Genomic DNA, 20,272 nt, shown 5'->3' with positions numbered 1-20,272 from the left:
AGCTACCAAGTGTCCCTTCGGCTGCAAATTACTTGTATAAAGCTTTGGACAAAAGTGAAAGCTGGTTGGCTTAATTGTATGTAGGTCAGAGAGATCACAAAATATACATGTGCTTGTTGGCCGTGTTTGATTTCCAGGTCTGTGTATTAGACTAACCTTTAGATAACAAAAAGGGCCTTATCGGAAGCAAATATTTAAAATTCTAGCATATATGGTGCTAATTTGGTGTATTATTTTTGTTCTTTTTGTTTCTACTAATATTTTTGTTCTCTCTAGCCCCTTGCTGTGATATTATTGCATATTTTGCCATTTTAATTTTCTCTGTATAGCTGTAAATTGTGCCTTATTTTGTATATTTTTGTTATTCTGTTCTTTTCAAAACCATTGTGCTGTAATCTTTTACTGCACCTGTGAAATTAGTTAAAAAAATTAATAATGATGATTAATTATTATTATATACTGAGATACATAGATAAGAGAGCACTTCATTAGAATATTTGTTGAACTCTCACAGCTTGAATTGGACACATTGCTCTCAATTTAAAGTGAAGTGTTTTTTGTGCAGAAAAGTCCATTATTTTGTGTGCAAGTCATGGCCATGTGACTTCTTGCAGTGTTAAACTAAAGAGCTACACACGCCACACACAGAACTGCCCACTGACATGCCGGATGAAGTGACTTAGCCCACCTAAGGGTCTGAGAGAGTTTTGGGTTAGACTGATCGAAGCATTTCACTTTTGGGAGACTGCAAGATACAACAGCTGTGTATATTTCCAGCTAGCATTTTCAAACAGAGCTATGAGACTGGATAGACAAGGATATCACATTCCTTTCTGGTACAGATACATTAAAATATGAAATAAAAGTGCAGATAATCAAACAGAAGTACAACATTTTACTAAGGGAGGAGCACACATCTGAGGGCTGTGATCCTTTGCTCTCTTAAACAATACTTTTTGATTTTCCCAGTCCCATTTGAAGTTGAAAATGTGTTACTGTTCAAAACAGGCAACTAATCAAATACCAATGCTTGCTATATGTCTCACCTGATAGGTCCTTGTTTGTGACATTGTGTTGGGACTTAAAGCACAATAACTGAAACAGACAACATGGTAACACTGACAACTGGGAGAAGTTTTCCTTAGTTTATCTAACACAGAGAAAAAAAATAGCATTGCACACACTCCAAGCAATTGGAGTCAGCACCATAGCAACACTACCCCATAAAAGTTTGCTTCCTCAGGCACAATCACCTTTAGTGGGTCTCTGATAAGATTGCGCCCTTCACCTGGGCAGTGCTAAAGAAGCCCTGACATGTCACCACCTACACAAAACCCAAGAAACAGCAGCTCAAATGACCCATTACCAAACCTAGCGAATTCTAGAAAGGGGGGACTGCCAACATCCCCAGGAGCTTTTTCACACAGAGAGAAACACAAGACAATAGCAGCAGGAGTCCCAACTTTCTCACCTGGGCTATGAAGGAAAACCATTCAAAGGGAAGAAAGGGAAGAGAAAGAGGACAGGAGAAGAAAGAGAGAATGAGAGAGAGAGAAAAAGAGAGCGAAAGGGAGGATTAAATCATAAAGTTGCACCTTGTGAGACATCTTTTCCAATAAGCTCCTCTGATCCGCTCTCCGTCGCTTCATTATCACCTGGGCTTGCTTACTACATTCTGCTGTTTGCCTGTGCTACCTAGCCTATTTTTTTGTTGTTGTTGTATACGAAGCCCAGTTTTTTCCAGCACTCCCCAGGGAAGAAGAGGAGTCTGGCAGCCGCAATAATGAAAAACGCAGGCCCCTTACCTTGCTGTTTGTGGAGAGCGGCGTCCTCGGGGACTGCTTGTGAGCTCAGATGAGGAGCGCTGGCTCACGCTGGCTCTCACTGCAGGCTGCTGCTTGTCTGAGAGAGCAAACGCGTTCCTCCCTCAGGCAGTCAGACAGCTCAGAGAGTCTTTGTGGGAGATGACTCACTGAGCGCGCTCACAAACTTCTTATTCGCTCCTCAGTACCTGCTCCAGGAGAGGCTCATGTGGATTTCACCAGCCCCATTTTCTCCTCAGCACACAGAGTAAGGGATGAGCTACTGAACAGGATATTACAGCTCTAAAGACTTGATCCCCCCCCTCCCCCCCTCAGAGTACTCCCTCACAGAGAAACCTAAATAACAGTCGGTCTCCCAGGTCAGGTTTCAAATGACGGAAAGGTAAAGGTTAGAATGGGACTTCAAGTGGGCCACCCCCTGCCAGTTTAGTGTAATTGAAGGCTACCTGCCAGGTAACTGCAACTGCAATCCACTTCTTATCCAGCAGTATCCACCCGGCGAGATCAAAAGTAGGCCTATGGTTGGTGCATGCCCCTTATCTTGCCTAGAAAGAGGTAAAATTGGTTCACATTACAACATGGATCCAAAGCCCTTCCCACTAAAGAAAAGTCCAAGCCTGCAAAGTACAAGTAGCAAACATTAGTCACTTCCTTTGAAGTGTGTGAAAAACCTCTATGGTCCAAACCTTTAACCCCCCACCCTTGAAGGGAAATATTATATTAGTCTAATTGCATGTCCTCTTCAACCTAAAATATGTGGTTTTATTCCTGATTCCATTTATGCTGGGTGGAAAGTGTGGAAGCACAACATAACATTACATTCAGCGTCAAGGTAGTTCTCTTACGAAATTCGGTGAGACGGATCTTGTTTAGTCATCGTAATTGTGTCTTTTCATTTCTTCGCACATGCCTTTGAAAAAACACCTTGGAAGGGCAGTTCGTTCAGCGAAAAGGATTGCCCTCGCCCATTTAAAAATACATTTTATATTTCACAGACAGAAGTTGAACTTGACACTTTATCACACAAGCATGCACGTGTTTGCTGCAGTACATTCCTTCTGTCCTAGAGTCCTTGAGGGGATATAACTTTAAAATACATTTGACTTCCCTCGTCACGGTTTCCATCGATTTTCAGACGCTCGTTTACAGTCAGGTTATAAACTATAAAAGATCCCACAAGAAATAGACACTTTACATTTATGTTTGTTTGATTGTTGCTATTGTTGTTTTAACACTCCATTTATTGTGCAATAAGTACTTGAGAATCAGTACCTTGACAATTCAATGTTACAAGTGTGCACTGGGGGAGTGGTGATACTGGAAAGGATTTAGTTAGGAGAGAAAAATAGTCTGAAACAAGTTATAACCCGACTGACATTTATTAAGCCTCATAAAACAGCTTCCAGGTTCTCTGTTTTCAACGTACACATTTATTTGCTTCACATTCAACTGAGAAACTCTTAGTTTAAGTGATCGGGGGCATCACCAAGACACTCAAATTGTCTCCGCCTAAGCCTTAATTGTATACCCCAGCTAGTTACATAAAAATGGTGACTCGGTAGATATTGTGCAGTTCTGGAAATTACCAAAACTTCTTTAACTCTTTACTGATTGCCTTATTGTCAAAAACATTTCCAAAGGGAATCTCATTACAGAATCAGCAAAAACACAAACTCATCGTAGTAGGAGCCAAACAGGACAAAAATAAAGTACAGAATACAGGCAAGGTCAGGTAATGCAGTTTCTATCTACTAGTACATGGAATTCAATTACATTTCATTTAATTACTTAAAGGATGTGTTCTTCCAAAAATTCAAAATGAATACAATAAATATGTAAGATCCATGTTGTGTGTGAACTTTGGGTGACTTTTAATCCAACAATTACACATAGTTTTGTTACTAAATCTGGAAGGGAACAGTAGCATATATACCAGCAATTAATCACATACCTGGGAAGTCTCATGGTATTAAATGCGCCCTGGTTTGTGCTATTTTCAACACGTGTCTCGCACTTTAATTCATTCCACATTGTGACTTGCCTTTGCCCGTCATTGCTGAGCCAGAAGAATGGCATGTTAATTTTTAATGCAACTTCAATAGCACTGTAATAGGACCTAGAGCAGGATGTGTTTTAAGTTACAGTGTCGCACACCTTTGTAGCTCTTGGGAAGAGTAAAATGGCAACAAACCAAACTCCCCAACGCTGGGGAACCACAGACATTGCAGCGCAACTAACAAGATTGAGAAATGCAGTACAGGGCTGGATTAAAGGAAAACCTCCCACACATGCTGATGAATTCAAAAACCCTACTCTTTCTTACCTTGCATACATAAGTGGAGCAAAAGGCCTGCCACATAAAATTTGCATTTCAATTGCAAGTGTCTCTCTCTGTACTGGAACATGCCCCCCTCCATTCCTCCCTTCCGAACCAAGTTTTTTGTAGTTTCATGCAGCCTGCATTTCCTCCAGATTATCATCAGCCACTGCAGACACCACCATAGCCACGAAACATTTGCCCGAAGCAGTCTTTCAGTATTTATGCAGTCATCTATAAACTGTTTGACCTGAAACCTACTGTTCTACCTAGTCAGCCTCCTCTCACACAGAGACACAGAGTGGAGGACAAAGACAATCTGAGCTAAACAGGCAGATCAATGGTTACCCGTGCCTGTACTTCAATGTAAAAGTAACAGCTGCCAAACAAGCACCTCGACCACATCTTTGTCCCTCTTGTCTGTGAAGAACAAAAACCTGCATGCTTCCCCTGGAAACGGCTTCCTTTGTTTTCCCCCTCACATCACCGTCCAAAGAAGATAACTAATACTAATCAAAGTGCTTTCTCAATGTGCTGGATGAATCGCTGACAAAGTTGGGTGGACCTACAGGCCTGGCGCATAAGACAGTTAAAACCAAAACAATGTAATTGTTCACAAGCTAATTGTTGGTAATTGTTTCTGTGAATGCTTTTAAAATACCTTGATAAAGTGCAGCAGGTGGGTATTGATGGCCATCAAGTCTATTATGATGTTCTTTGAGGCAGTTAACCCTGCGACTGATAATAATAATAATAATAATAATAATAATAATGAAGCAAAGTCAAAGGATTAAGCTGAAAAGTAGTTCTCGTACTGTTTTGTGAAATGCTGAGCCCTGTAATAATGCTTTGCAATTAATTAAATGACCTGCTGTACTCATTAAGTAGAACAAACACTAAATCATGTTTTTCATATGGCCTCTGTGCTCTGTAAAACAAAACAAAAGCAAAAAAATGTAACCGTAAATTTGAAAATGACAATATCCTCTCATGTAGGCAGATTAACTAAAGTCAATGGCTAAACAATCTGGAATGCATATAAATTGTCTTCCTCTTTGTAAGATGTATTGGGCAACTTCATTAGTGTTGATGGAAGGTCGAATGAGTGGAGGAATAATCTAGCTGTCAGGGGCCAGTATTCTCAGACTTTGTACATCTGTTTTAGTCAATAAACATATACAAAACGACACAGGTTTTTGCCCTATCCTATACATGGGAAACAAAGCATATCATGAGCTAAGGATTTTGATATATGATATATGGCGTACACTTCCTAAACTGGAGAGCTGGCAACACCAATAGGAATTTCTGGATTCATACTCTTTTAAGGAGTGGGTCAGTGAAGTTTTAACTCTCTCCTGGTTCAATTGTCAATGGAGACCAATTGGAGAGGTGCTCAGGGGTCCAGCCAGGACTTAAATGCACGGCCCTGGACTGCCAGTTCTGTGGGTGAATTTTACCTGAAGATGTAACACCCTGATGATATTAAAGCCAGTGAAGGACTTCAATTGTCTCTGGGAGAAGCCTCGAGGGTGGATTAAAAAGTTGAGTCTCGGGCAAGATATAAAAATATAGAGGGAAATCCCACCCTACATCAGTCTAGAAATTTTTGTCTCCTTCTGACAAGCCTGAGCCATCTGCTAACACTATCTGCTGAGGCATTTGCAGTCTAGCCCATCATGAAGGCACATCTCAGAGCAAGAATATGGCCCCAGGCAGCGTCTCAATTCCTTATTAGGAACTCATTTCCAGCAGGGAAAAGGTGGGAGAGACATAAGCCCAGACAGGTATTTCATTGCTGAGTGACAGAAGAAACCACACACTTCGTAGGGCTGCATCAGAACCAACAAAACTACATCTCCTGGTAAACGGAAATTCAGTTTCTATGGAGATCGATTCCTTTTCCACTGTAATTGTACTATAATTTTTATTACACTATTAAAATGCATTATCTCCAATATGAGTTTATTAGATTTCCTGTCCTACTTTCCAGTCAACTTCATCTTCTAATGTTTGTAATTATGCAGAATTGTAGGTTCTGCAGGGAAACGTTGAGAATTCAAAATGTTATAATGACCGAACTAGTTTTCGTCTGCAAGATTGTTACAATCAATTATGATCTATGCTGTACAGTTAAGCTTTCCTTGTAGTTTGTCTTTCTTAATCATAAAAATGATAACCATAACCTTAATAAAAGTATGTATATAAATCAACTAAAATTTAATTAATTGTGAAACTGAAGGATTTGTATAACCTTTTAGGTTTAATATCAACACTTTGGTAACTCTTAATTGTTAAATGTTATATTTGGCAGGTAACTAACAATACTGCAGCCAAAAACAATGAACAACTGACCTCTCACTTAACAGATCCACCTCACTTACCTTTGGGCAATCTGAAAAGCAATCGTGAATAATTGTGTCAGCGGTTAGCCTCCTTTTGCTACTGGGTGACAAAACAAATGTTCACTGCAACAGCTGGTTTCTATATCAGACACTACATATCATGCCTTGGGCCAGGCAAGAAAACAGCTACAGCTAGCAAAAATGAGTGTGCCATATGCATAGGCAGATGAAGAAATAACTTTACATCTGCCCAAGGAGAAATAAACTAAAACTTCCAACATACACCCAAGTCTTGTAAATGAAAAGCACTATATCTTAAAGACTTACCTAGTAATATGCAAAAATCTATATTCCTTCTCATTTTCCAAAGTGCCAAAAACAAAGAAAAGGAACTAACCATACAAGCATATAATGAATATATTTGCTCCTTCACGTTACATATACACAATACATATTTTCCTGCAAGTTACATGCTGCTGAAGTCACTGAACATCTAACAATCAAAGTAGGCTTATATCCACAGAATACATCCAGACAAAAACCAAGCTTCCTTCAGTAACCGTTTCTCTTAATTAAACGACAGCGATATTACCGATCACATTATCCTGACGAAACTTCAAATTCATTGCAGGACTGGAGAAAAGCGGCGTTTCAGATCTAACCGAAACATCTGGTTTTGACTTGCAAATGAGTTCCTGTAAGCTCCCAAAGTTAAAAATTAACTCTGCTGTGTGAAGTCTACATTGCTGTACACCTGTAAATGACACAAGAGAAGAAAAGTTTCATGAACTCTGGACACAAATCTCGAATCGGGTTCTGAAGGTTCGGCATGAACACATTTGTCAGAAATTTGATAAATGTGTACATTAAAATGAACAAATTCATTGTATTTTGGATTTTGCATTGAGTCATTATAAATAACCCTTGAGGACATGGTTCCATTAATGTTTTTCCTATATGCAGTCAAACCAACTTGTTCCCAATTACTTCAAACAGACTATTTATTAGTCTTGGGTCAGGGATTATCAGTTCCCTTCATAAGAGCAAAAATGGTTTGAAATGAGAAGTGCTATATATAACTTCATATGAATATTAAAATACTTGCACAGCTGGGTTAAACACCTGCAGGCAAAACTAGACTATGTGCAGTTCGTCTCCGTCTTCCAAACAACCACCATTACTGAGGCAAACAGCAGAGAACATGTAAATTAACCTACATTTGTTCCTATCCATGTGGTACAAATGATATTCTAGAAGTGAACTGCATTTCTTACACATTTGGATTTCCACATTTTCCAGTCTCTGTGCACACTGGCTTCAATCAGTATGTAAACACTCGCAAAGCATACAAATTACTGCATTCAAGTAGTGAAAAAAAAACTTTATTACTAAAGCAGAATAGAAAATACAAAAACATCTTATTAAAAACATACAGAAGAGAAAACTATTTAAATGCATGTTACACTTCTCAACAAGCTTTAGAAGAAAAATGCCAGTTCCATTTCAAAGTCCTGGCAGGACAGGAGCTTCATCTCTCGGTTAAATTCCTCCCGTAGCTCAGCAAGGATGATCACACTGGATCTGTCCCCAGGATTAAGAATCTTCTTGAAGAAGTTAAACCAAATGCCATCATTGAATTTTCTGGAAATTACAACAAAATACACATTTGGATTACCAAGAGATGGTGAAACAGAATGTTTGTTTTGGAAGAATGATACAGAAATTAATACTAAATGTTGTTCCATCACTTTGTATTTGTATCACTGAATGCATTCATTGAACAGCATCATCAAAAGCACAATATTGGATTTATTTTATGCCAGGGTAAAATTAATAAAATATCGGTACCGGACAATACGTTATATGGATTTTGGGTCCCAGAATTTTCACAATCGCTGCATTAGAAAACCATAACTTAGGCCAACCCCAGAAAAATATATAATAAACAAAACCAGCAAATTCCAAACCCAATATCTGAAGTCTGGCTGGGTTTTGATGCACAAAGTACCACTTAGAGTAAGGGAAAGTTTCTATTAATCCCAGACTCATGGTTAGTTTCCCTTACACAAATCTGCACCTTGGGTTAAATCAAGTTTTCAGATCAGAAATAACTTACGCATTCACAGGTACAGCATTCGACTCAACAAGTCTCCACTCCGAGCCCTCACGGACAACCTCCATACTCCTTCCTTCCAACATCTTATGTACGGTATCGGCGATCCCTAACAAGTCCAGCTGTCAATGAATGAAAAAAAACTCTGCTAAATGGACAAGTAGATAAGAGGTCATCCACTCAATTGTGCTCCTGACCATTCTTAAATAAAGTGGGTGATATCAAAAGAGCTGTGCAGAATCATAAGATTAAACTCTCCCAACAGGGAATAGTACAAAAACACAGCAGGACTAAAGAAAATAACTTGACCTGGTGAATTCAATACAATAATCAGGGTTTGCATAAACTCAAACGTCTTGTCAAACTTCACAACTACAGAAACTTTTTAAAATCCTGAACCTCCAAGCTGAAGCCTGAGGAATTTATCACTGCTCGCTAATCCACTATATTTAGCTGTGGCCATACCTGATAAGGAGTGGAGGTCTCCGATAACAAGCCCTGCTTCAGGAAGCGCTGAGCCATCTGGAGTTTACCGACTGACATCACTTCGGGCTGAAAATCCAAATCCAGGCAATGGGAGAAATCCACCAAATTGAGAGGGCCGCCCTCTGTCTCATGAAACCTGAGTTTTTAAGTAATAAAAAAAGTATTACAAACGGCACATCTAAACTAGCAATATACACTCACCTAAAGGATTATTAGGAACACCATACTAATACTGTGTTTGACCCCATTTCGCCTTCAGAACTGCCTTAATTCTACGTGGCATTGATTCAACAAGGTGCTGAAAGCATTCTTTAGAAATGTTGGCCCATATTGATAGGATAGCATCTTGCAGTTGATGGAGATTTGTGGGATGCACATCCAGGGCACGAAGCTCCCGTTCCACCACATCCCAAAGATGCTCTATTGGGTTGAGATCTGGTGACTGTGGGGGCCAGTTTAGTACAGTGAACTCATTGTCATGTTCAAGAAACCAATTTGAAATGATTCGACCTTTGTGACATGGTGCATTATCCTGCTGGAAGTAGCCATCAGAGGATGGGTACATGGTGGTCATAAAGGGATGGACATGGTCAGAAACAATGCTCAGGTAGGCCGTGGCATTTAAACGATGCCCAATTGGCACCAAGGGGCCTAAAGTGTGCCAAGAAAACATCCCCCACACCATTACACCACCACCACCAGCCTGCACAGTGGTAACAAGGCATGATGGATCCATGTTCTCATTCTGTTTACGCCAAATTCTGACTCTACCATCTGAATGTCTCAACAGAAATCGAGACTCATCAGACCAGGCAACATTTTTCCAGTCTTCAACTGTCCAATTTTGGTGAGCTTGTGCAAATTGTAGCCTCTTTTTCCTATTTGTAGTGGAGATGAGTGGTACCCGGTGGGGTCTTCTGCTGTTGTAGCCCATCCGCCTCAAGGTTGTACGTGTTGTGGCTTCACAAATGCTTTGCTGCATACCTCGGTTGTAACGAGTGGTTATTTCAGTCAAAGTTGCTCTTCTATCAGCTTGAATCAGTCGGCCCATTCTCCTCTGACATCAACAAGGCATTTTCGCCCACAGGACTGCCACATACTGGATGTTTTTCCCTTTTCACACCATTCTTTGTAAACCCTAGAAATGGTTGTGCGTGAAAATCCCAGTAACTGAGCAGATTGTGAAATACTCAGACCGGCCCGTCTGGCACCAACAACCATGCCACGCTCAAAATTGCTTAAATCACCTTTCTTTCCCATTCAGACATTCAGTTTGGAGTTCAGGAGATTGTCTTGACCAGGACCACACCCCTAAATGCATTGAAGCAACTGCCATGTGATTGGTTGGTTAGATAATTGCATTAATAAGAAATTGAACAGGTGTTCCTAATAATCCTTTAAGTGAGTGTATATATGCAATTTCACAATTACACAATGTACACTATTTAAAGCGACACCAACTGACCACCAATCTTGATTCAATGCATTTTTCACCAATAAAACAAATATAAAAATCCAATATACCTGCTTCCCAGGAGTAAGGTATCAGGGCTGAGGTTTGCGTGTACCAGACCGCAGCTATGCATTTGTTCGACCAGCTCAAGCAAGTTCACCGTCAGGAAAGCAGCAATGTCTTTCTGAAGCCTTGTTTTTTCCAATATATCCTATCATTAAAATAAACAATGTGAACTTAAAACACAGCACATTATCTGGGTAAAGTATGTAACGAGAATCAGAATAAGACCTGCACATTTGAATTAATCACAAGACTAATTAAAATTGTATTTTAGTGAAGGAAGTGCCAGAGGGTCATATTTAAAATGTATAGTTTGACCAAATAAAACTGACAGATCCGATTTGATATTCACCATTAGTGTGTGTGGGTACAAACCCTGGAACAGAGTCACACAACCCTCCTCATACATGTAACAGCGGCACAGGTCACCAAAAAAGCTTTGGGATTTGTCTCCCAGGTGCTTCTTCAGGCGTGTCATAATGTAGAAATCCCAGGGTACACACTGGAAGTCAACCTACAGGGACCAAATTAACGATTAATTTCAAGACATGACTTCTGAGCTTCTCTGCTTTCATGCCCAGCACTATTACAGCAAGTTTTAATTCCCTTATTTTAGATAGAATTATGCATAAAGAATTTCTGCACCTTAGATACAAATTTAGAGCCAAACATATGGATACAAATCTAAACGTACACATTGTAAAAGTCTTTAAACAATTGAACTTAACCATGGTAAACATTCTGCTTGTTTGGTTATGAAGGGCTTACCTTGATAACTGTAATTTTATCATTCACAGACCTTTGTGCAAAATACAAGTTATAGTCTTCAGTGCTTATGATCTCCCGTTTAATGTCATAGGTATCATTGCCTTCAAATGAAAGAAAACATTAATTTCGACAGTTCTCCAGCCAAAGTCCACGTATACAACATTTGTGAAGTTACAGTCACTACTTCAGGATATTCAGCACAAATCTGTATCTGTATACTGAGGACTGTTAGCAAGTTGCAACATCCGTGTATACATCTCATTGCATCCACAGGACAAGCATTACAGAAAATGCGCAAATTGGATTCTTTGTTCTATTAATGCAGTCTGCATTATATTCCACCATCTACATTTCCAGAACAATGCTCGACGTCTAGAAAAAGTTTTCTACACAGAAAACGTTGCAGCTAATTTATGCATTTCAAAAGTAATTTTTCCTCTTTAAACTCGGATACACTTCTACTTTTGATTTTGGTTATGTAGTTACCTAGACAGACTTGGTATTTTTCCTCCAGTGTAGGCAGGGGTCCCGATTCCCTGAAAAACTGTGAAAAATAACTCTCGGGAAGCTTGTCCAACAACTGCTTTCTAACATGTATGGTTGACGGGGCAATCCCAGTTCCTGCAGAAACAAAAACAAATAGTGAACAATGTTATTAACTTAAAATGACTTGTCAGCAAATAAAAAATAAAAAATAAATAAACATGGTTAAATTGGACTCTGGGAAGTAATCAAAGAGCTCTCACCTGCACAATGGGCGATGCTGGTTTGCTCAGCGAGTGTACTCAGAGTCCGGGATTGACCCAATTCCAGTTTGCCCGCGATGGTCATCTCATTCACAGAGGATTGTCCACTGACAGAAGAGGATGTGGACGAGCCAGAGGACACTGAATAGCGGGCATCTTCCAAACTAGCTTCCTGGATAGGACTAAGGATACCGAGATACAATTATGATCTTAATGTTGGGAATTTCGGGGTATCACCCTGTGCAATATAAGCATGGATATATAAACTTAACCTTAATTAACAGAATTCTAAAACTACTTTCAGTGACGAAAGGTGCAAATCATCTGTAAATCCCTGGTTTGTCACTTTTCTTACCTGAGCTGCTTGACCCTCGGGGGTTCCTCATTTGCCGCATCCTTTACCACTGGGGTGACTGATTTCAGGGAATCTAGGTCGGCACTGCACAGATCCGTGGTCATTGTAATCTCGGGCTCAGGACTGTTCCTCATGCCCAGCCCCCCACTGAAGGGGGTGGAGGCCAGCTGAGCAGCTCTCATAAAGTCACAGGTATCGTCAGGGTTGGGACAGAGGGTTTTATTGCGATAGCTGCTGACTATGGCATCTTCATTCAGGGGCTCAATTCCTTCCAAGTCATCCTGGAACAAAGGAGAACAGGAAAGAGGTTACTTCAACAATACAAAATACTACTGTACTTAGTGTTGTTAAACCATCAAGATGACAGCTTCACAGCTATGCAAATTCTAGGACCCCCTCCACTGACTTTCAGATTCAACACATCAACACCCATTCACAGTAAGGAAGAAAAACAATTACACATTCGTCTGTGGCTGCTTTCGGAGGAACGCCCCCCGCTGGTCTCAGGATTGCGGCCAAAGGCTTCCGAGCAGTGGCCTGGGAAGAAGGCAGAGGAGCCCTGGGAATCAGGAGGTAAATTAATTTTATCATCACATGGACTCAAAGATCAATAAACTATTTGGGAACCCACTATGAACTGAAGTATTGAATTAAAAAAAAAAAATCTGTAAAATTTGGTCAGGACTTTTCCATGTCTTCAGCACCATTAGTTAATGGAATTACAATACAGAGACCAATATGGTCAAGATTAAATAGATAAATCAAATAACTACAAGGAGATGCCAAAATCTAGCATGTGATACACATAAATGACAATTAAAAACTAGCATAAAATCTTCACGACCCAAATTATATTGTCACAATTGTAACGTTTGTCAGTCTCCGAGAAAGAAAATGCAAATGTAATAAACTGGGTAAAGGCAGACCAAAGATTTCAATGGAAAGTAAATTGGAAGCCTAGTGATAACATTGTGGCTGACGTTTGCTTTCAATGAGGTGCCTGTCAGTCTTTGAAAGAAGTGTTAAAATAACAACAATGCTACATCAAATGGATTTGGCTTTTGGAAATGAAAGTCAAAACAAAAATAATGTAATTTCTGCAAATACGTACACTTTCTGTGGCTCTTCAACAATGGGATTCTCATCAAAAATAGTGAAAGGAGTGATCGCTGGTTTGTTAGACATCTTTTCTGTATTTGGCATATTGTGATCTAGAAAGTCATGCATAAAAATAAAAATAAAAATGAAAAATAGAATTATACTCTTCCAAGTTTAAATTTTCAGTAATGTAAAAATGTATCCAAATGGGAATTAAATGCAAACAACTCAGGTATAACACACATTGTGTTTGCTTCTAAAGCTGTAATAACAAACAATAGAATGAGATCCTAAAAGTGTCCATGTGAAATTGCCTTGAAAAAAATACATAAAGTTAAGTTAAATCGGAACAATCATTAAAAAAAAAAAAAAAAAACTCACCGGATTTTAAAAACATTGCTTCAAATTCAATGTCCTCTTTTGCAGAAGGGCTCACAAAAACATCATCTGAGAAAAGAAAGGAGGGAGGAAAAAAAGATTTCTGAAACTATACAATTTGGTTAAGACCCTCATATTACTCTTCCAAACAAAAATGGCCAATTTAACATGCATTTAGCCTTCCCTATTAATTATACTAATGTGTTCTGCCAGTGTGCTTAACCTTAATGGGACATTTTCTCGGCGAAAGGGGACTGTAAATTTAATTGAATATTTAAAAGCTCCCCAGGGTGTGAATTCAATAAACAAGCAGCACATTACAAGAATTGAAGTCACATGATGAATTATCCTAATTTATAAAGTAATGTAATGCAAAGAACACTATTTTGTTTCAGTAGATGTCCCGTTCATTATTAAATAATGATACTTAGGAGTATTAAGGGCTCTAAAGATAAACTTCAATATTGAAATGATGGATGCCTGCATTTCACCAGCTAAAACAAATATACACAAATACATAAAATGGCAAACTTACCTGGAAAGTCAAAACCATTTGCAATTAGGGGGTTAGATCTAGGAGATAAGACAGGAGCAGAATAAATTAAAATTAATTACTTGAACCAAAGCAAATTATCCATTGTTTTAATGAAAGAAAAATCACAAACTAGCAAGAGTGTGATACTGAAATAGGTGCCCATAGTGCCCAACCCAAGTGATGCAATTGAAAGCAACAGGTTGGGATATAAAAATCTATATAACAATGAATTTAAATCAAACCTGCACCAAAAAAAACAAAAAAAACAAATACAAGATAACCTTGGTGGGGAATAGACGTCAGACCCCGATGCTTTATAAATTTCAATTGTTGGGTTAGACTGCTCTACAGCTGTTGAGGGGTCTCGCGTCTGTGGATGGATCACATCTTCCAACAAGGCATGTGGAACCTTACTGCATTCTTGAACAGCCTTGAAAAGAAAAAAACACATATCAAATCAAACTGCTACATTAAGAGGTTGGAAAAACGTAATCAAAATTAAAAGAAGCCAGTTAGCGAGTTTGCTCTGCTTTCTTTCTACAAGGTGGTCTGAAACCTTACGATGCAGTCTCTGCTGAATCATGCAACTCAATGAAAGTAGGCATCAGTGCCTGGCTGCATAAAACAACTTAAGTGAATTTCCCCCTTAGTTTTCATCTTAACTTGTACTTACAAGTAAGTGTGTTGTATAAAACAACAAACATTTATTTAGGGGAAGTTAAGGAATACTACCAATAAGGTAGTTAATGGTTGCAAAAAACAACTTAAGGGGAATTTTCATTTAAAAAAATAAAGTAAAAGAATTTAAGGGTCCTATTCAGGTACCGTAAAGCCTGTTTATAATGGCCACATTTCTAAATACTGAAAATTAAGATGAAGCTGTGATTCACACAAGGGTTTTCAGAGATAGAGAGAATCCTTTGGATACACTGGATGATAATGAAAAAACGAATTAACTAAAAACTAAATGAAAAATTACCGGACAAACGTTTAACAGACGTTAAATAACTTAAAATATCTGCGATTATGGAATCAGATATAGAAGCACAAACTAGATTTAATTGTAATCTATTCAAAATAACGCATTTGAAACCTTGTGCAGGATTTGCCTTTAAATGTGTGAAGATGGCAGTACAACGCATGTGTGTGGGACAGGGAACAAGACATTCCTTCTTGTTTGTTCTAAATATGTAGACAGAGACTAGACATGAGTTAATTAACATATACACAGCCATATTAAAATGCCGGTTTTAAATATTAACATAATAACACTACTGTGGGCAGTAGTGTGGAGTAGTGGTTAGGACTCTGGAGTGGATGGTTGTGGGTGCAATCCCAGGTGGGGGCACTGCTGGCACTTGAGCAAGGTACTTTACCTAGATTGCTCCAGTAAATGCCCAGCTGTATAAATGGGTACAAATGTAGAAGAATAATGTGATATCTTTTAACAATTGTAAGTCACCCTGGATAAGTGTGTCTGCTAAGAAATCAGGTAAAAATAATAACCACGAATTTATTTTGTATTTCCATTTATTTCCTTTATTTATAAATTATGTTGAAATAAATATGATAAGACGTTTTATGTTTTGTATACGTAGTTTCTTAACTTCATATAACTATTTTAAGATCATTTACAAAATGTTAACATCTCTGCCATGTTCTTGAGCAACGCTGTATAAAACGATTATCTGAGGCGCTGCACCATTTCTATGGAAACCGGCCCGGAGTGCTCAGTAAGCTCGCAGTGGCTGATGGACAAGATGAATCGCAAGAGACGAGGGATTTTTCTTACCTAAGGGGAACACTTAAGGTGGTTTGTGCAACACTCTTAATTCATCCCCTAGTTAAGGGGGAAATGTCCTTAAGTGAACAACTTAAGAGAATTACTTAAGTTGTTTTATGCAACCGGTCACTGTGCATGTAAATCATTGATATTCAAAATAAGACGGCATCCAAATCGTATGCACCCATATGGTAAATGCATGAAATGTTAAACTAATGTAGGTGTGCGATTCACAGCTCACCTATGCTGAAGAAAGACTAATTTAAACATTTAGATACTTACACTGGATCAGAGAAATAGTTATTATTGTAATACAAATCTCACCTCATTTGGTAAACCCAACTCTTGGTTTCTCAAGCAAGTGTCTTGAAGGAGTCTTTGTTTTTCCTCAATTTCTTGTCTAAGTTCTTCTCGTCTTCTACGTATTTCAGCTTCCTCTGCTGTAAAATTAAAAAAAAAAAAAAAGTCTCAGGTAAAAGCACATTAAATACATGTATATTCATTAAAAAAGGCTATTTAATCAACTGAAGACAAATCTGTACTGAGCACTGTTTGAAGCCTAGATGCACCCAATTAAAAAAAAAATTCCAACCAAAATGCATTTCACTGTCCTCTGTCAACTTTATCCAAAACAACTGAACAATTATACTTTGTATTATCAAACTCACACAAAATAATCCATTCAAAGCAATGTTGATTATGCACTGTTCTTGGGTCTAATTAAATGGTAGGTAAGAGGTTTTCAACAACAAACTCATTATCAATGTCTAGTGGGTACATCAAATACAAAACTTCAGGGGCTTAAGGTTTACAAGAGGGGTAGAAAAACAAGTGCTTACATTTCTTACCCCCGAAATAAAACAGGATTAAACCATAAATAGTTTTTGTTTGCTATTGGAACTGTACCATGACAGTTTAGGGGTTGTAGTTATACCTTCAATTTCCTTGGCCTTCTTTTTCCTAAAGCATTCTGCACGCAGCTCCTCGAAACAGAACTCGCTGGTGCCTCCATACAGCAGGTCTTTGCAGTACATGCTCTGCTCCTTCCTCTCCCCCTCGCCAGCCTGCTGGACCTGCAGTCTCGCCAGCACGCTCTCCTCCCTGCCTGGCTTCCGGGCCGACAGCACGTTGTTCACCATCGAATTGATCTTGCACGGCGTCCTGGATGAAAACAAGAAGCAATTTACTGAAACCGGAATTCTGTATTCAAATGCAACAGAATGATTTTTTCTGGAATGCCAGTTCCAATTCAGAATATTTAAGGTAAATATGCACAAATTCAATGTTGAGGATGCATATAGGCCACTCACACAGCAGGGAGTTCGTCACAGTCCTCCACGTAGGGTTGGAAGTTGGGTTTGCTGGGTGGCATCTCTGCGCTGTAGCCAACCCTGGATTTCTGTGGCAGCTGAATTAACATGGAATTGCATCATGAATAGTGCTATTAAAAAGGGATCAAATTACTCTAATGACTAATTCCAAACTTATTTCAAAGATTTGTTGCTACTTTGGAGACTAAGAAACATGTATTTTAACATCTTCTACAGGTTATCAGACCAGAACACCACTCAGTGTCAGAGCATACATTGCCAGTGAAATCCAGAATGCTACCACTCAAGATAGGATTGATTTTAAAGACAAGCTTAAAAGGACTCTGAAGAATTCACAAGACACTACCTAAATGGAAAACATCTCATAGCCATGAAGGGGCACAGCAGACTCCAGCCTTCTGGAGAATATTTACCATACCTTGACATTATTCCATTTTTCAGGCATGAGATCGTTTTCCTTGGCTCTGCCTATCGGCGGGGCGATCCAGGGCTCTGACCTCGGCCTGGAGGGCTCCATGTGAGCGGCCTGATTTTCGTCAAACACAGCAATTCGATGGTTGGATTTGGCTTGTGTAGAACCAGGCAACTGCAAGTTCAGTCCTCGACCATGATCTGGCAGCAAATAAAATAGACAATGAGATATAAAAATATTAGTATATTAGAGAAACAATACAAAAAAGGAAAAGTAGAAACATGTGAAAGCAGTGCTTACGACTGACAGAAGCCCCAGTTCGGATAACGGGTACAACTACTTTCTTCTTCCCCTTGTGCTTGAGATCCACAAGGGAGGCCCTGTGAGGCGGAGCTGCTTCAGGACTGTCCACATCCTGTCCTCCAGACGCCATGTCTGCAATCACCTGACGAGACACACGTGCCTGAAAGCCCCTGAGACACAAAAATAAGCGTCAGTATTGAACCTGCACTGACTAACCTTACATCTTTCAAAAACTACATACATAAAAGTAACTATAAAAGGACTACCGGTGATAGTACTGCAGTTTATCGAGGGGTTCTGCCCCGCACTTGAGGGCTTCTTGAAAGACGGCGTCTGCCTGCTTTAAGTTCCCAAGTCTTTCATACTCCTCTGACCAAGCGATGTAAAATGAAGCCGTCAGGATCCCAATGCCCTGTGCGTGCATGTAACTGTAGAGGTCCAGAGGTTCAGTGCCAACGCTAGCCTTAGAAAAGAAAAACATTCAGAAACAAGTTCATATACATTAGACGGATAAGAAAATTAAGTCTCGATACTGAACAAACACGTACTTGACAAGTGCAGGTTTGTTGTTTTCGGTTAGCAAGTGGGCCAAAGATAGTTTTTTATACCCCTAGATTTACAAATCTATGAAAGACATACAAACTCAACAGATATTTTAAAATACTTACATATTTAATCCAGAGGTTAACATAGCGTTGGTCATTATAGTACATTTTCTCATCTTTGAACTGCACGACAGCTCGCTCTAACAGGGGGATGAGATTGCTTTCCTTCCCTCCCTGTGGGTACGTCTCCTGCGTCCATTTGATGTACCTAGAGGATAAAAAAAATGTCGTTTGTGCACACGACATCGTACCATGCTGGTGCTAAGCTATAGTAAAAAGAAGATTTTATTTTTTGCTTGCACAGCATGCACAAATGATTTTGACAGAAGCCATTTCAATAAATGTTGGTCATTGTTAAACATTAAAAAAAAATATATATATATACACTCAAATCCTTAGGTCAAAAAAACTACAGAAAAAAGTACATCTGATAGTCACATTAATGCTTACCTTTCCCACACATCAAGTGGATCATCTCCATTATACAGCCGGATTTCAGACTCAAAAGCCCTAGTGGGGAGGAAATAGAATAAAACTCTATCCAAATCTATGATGCTAATACAGACAGCGATATTTGGTTGCAAGTTGCTTTTTTGAAAGTTTTTATTATCATTTCTTTAGTGAACATGAATGCACATTAGATGCAATCGGTGGGCAGCAGTTTGCACAGAGAGACATACTGTTTCTGCTGCTGGATGGCGGTGCCCTCTTGCTGGCTGAAGGCCTGGTGAAGGGCTGAGATGGCTCGGCCGTGTTTCAGGGGCTGGATGTTCTCCTTGCAAAGCTCCCACTCCGGGCCTCCCTCTGCCATGGCGGGATGCACAGGAACCGCTGTAACTGTAGCACCAGATCCCGTCACATACCCAGCATGGCAGGTTATGACTGGCAGAGCATATCAGTCTCTGAATGGGGGTTGCTGCCCATTTAAAATGTGCAAGAACGGTATAATAAAAAAAGCACAAATTGTGTAGTCTGCGCCGTGACATTGCGTTTCTTTTTTAATCGTGTTTACATGCCATTCACTACGATTATCTTGACATCGTTTATCGAAAGGGCACAGAAGTAAATAGCAGCGATAGTATACCGCTATATTGCACAGTAGTGTTGGACATTTGTGTAACGCGTTTATCCCGATCGGATTGCATTCAACGATTTATCTATATTATAAATGCACTGCACACTTAAAAAGAAGAAAGGTGTAGTACAACAGCAGTGGCCGAGTAAAATAATCAGAAGTACTTACACAAGATAAATGTATAAATGCTGGAAACACAATATTTTCAAAATAGTCAATAAAGACCCTTCTTGCTTCCTCCTTTTCCCGGTATCTTAATTTCAAACACAAACCGCCAGGGCCG

General features: G+C 39.3%; 1 protein-coding gene across 2 annotated transcripts; it reads right to left on the bottom strand.

The window, feature by feature from the left end:
* Positions 1-7,856: 7,856 nt before the first annotated feature.
* On the bottom strand, positions 7,857-20,264 carry bub1bb (BUB1 mitotic checkpoint serine/threonine kinase Bb). 2 transcript variants are annotated; one of them, XM_066694443.1, is made up of 24 exons: positions 20,158-20,264; positions 19,595-19,751; positions 19,365-19,424; positions 18,978-19,122; positions 18,576-18,772; positions 18,307-18,479; positions 18,013-18,206; positions 17,574-17,671; positions 17,198-17,424; positions 16,588-16,703; positions 14,762-14,910; positions 14,481-14,518; positions 13,949-14,014; positions 13,581-13,680; positions 12,929-13,028; positions 12,470-12,750; positions 12,115-12,296; positions 11,855-11,989; positions 11,369-11,469; positions 10,953-11,114; positions 10,609-10,748; positions 9,064-9,220; positions 8,602-8,720; positions 7,857-8,126 (listed from the first exon to the last, which is right to left on the bottom strand). In XM_066694443.1, exons 2-24 carry the CDS (start codon positions 19,723-19,725, stop codon positions 7,964-7,966), a joined length of 3,234 nt encoding a protein of 1,077 aa, XP_066550540.1. In that variant the 5' UTR covers positions 19,726-19,751; positions 20,158-20,264; the 3' UTR covers positions 7,857-7,963. The 2 variants fall into 2 exon arrangements, with proteins under 2 accessions (XP_066550540.1, XP_066550541.1); XM_066694444.1 differs by lacking the exon at positions 19,595-19,751 and having other exon boundaries at positions 20,158-20,234.
* Between the last annotated feature and the right edge of the window lie 8 nt (positions 20,265-20,272).

This window comes from Amia ocellicauda, chromosome 21 (genome assembly GCF_036373705.1).
Source record: "Amia ocellicauda isolate fAmiCal2 chromosome 21, fAmiCal2.hap1, whole genome shotgun sequence".
Lineage (NCBI taxonomy): Eukaryota > Metazoa > Chordata > Actinopteri > Amiiformes > Amiidae > Amia > Amia ocellicauda.
This window is presented reverse-complemented; position numbering and strand designations above follow the sequence as displayed.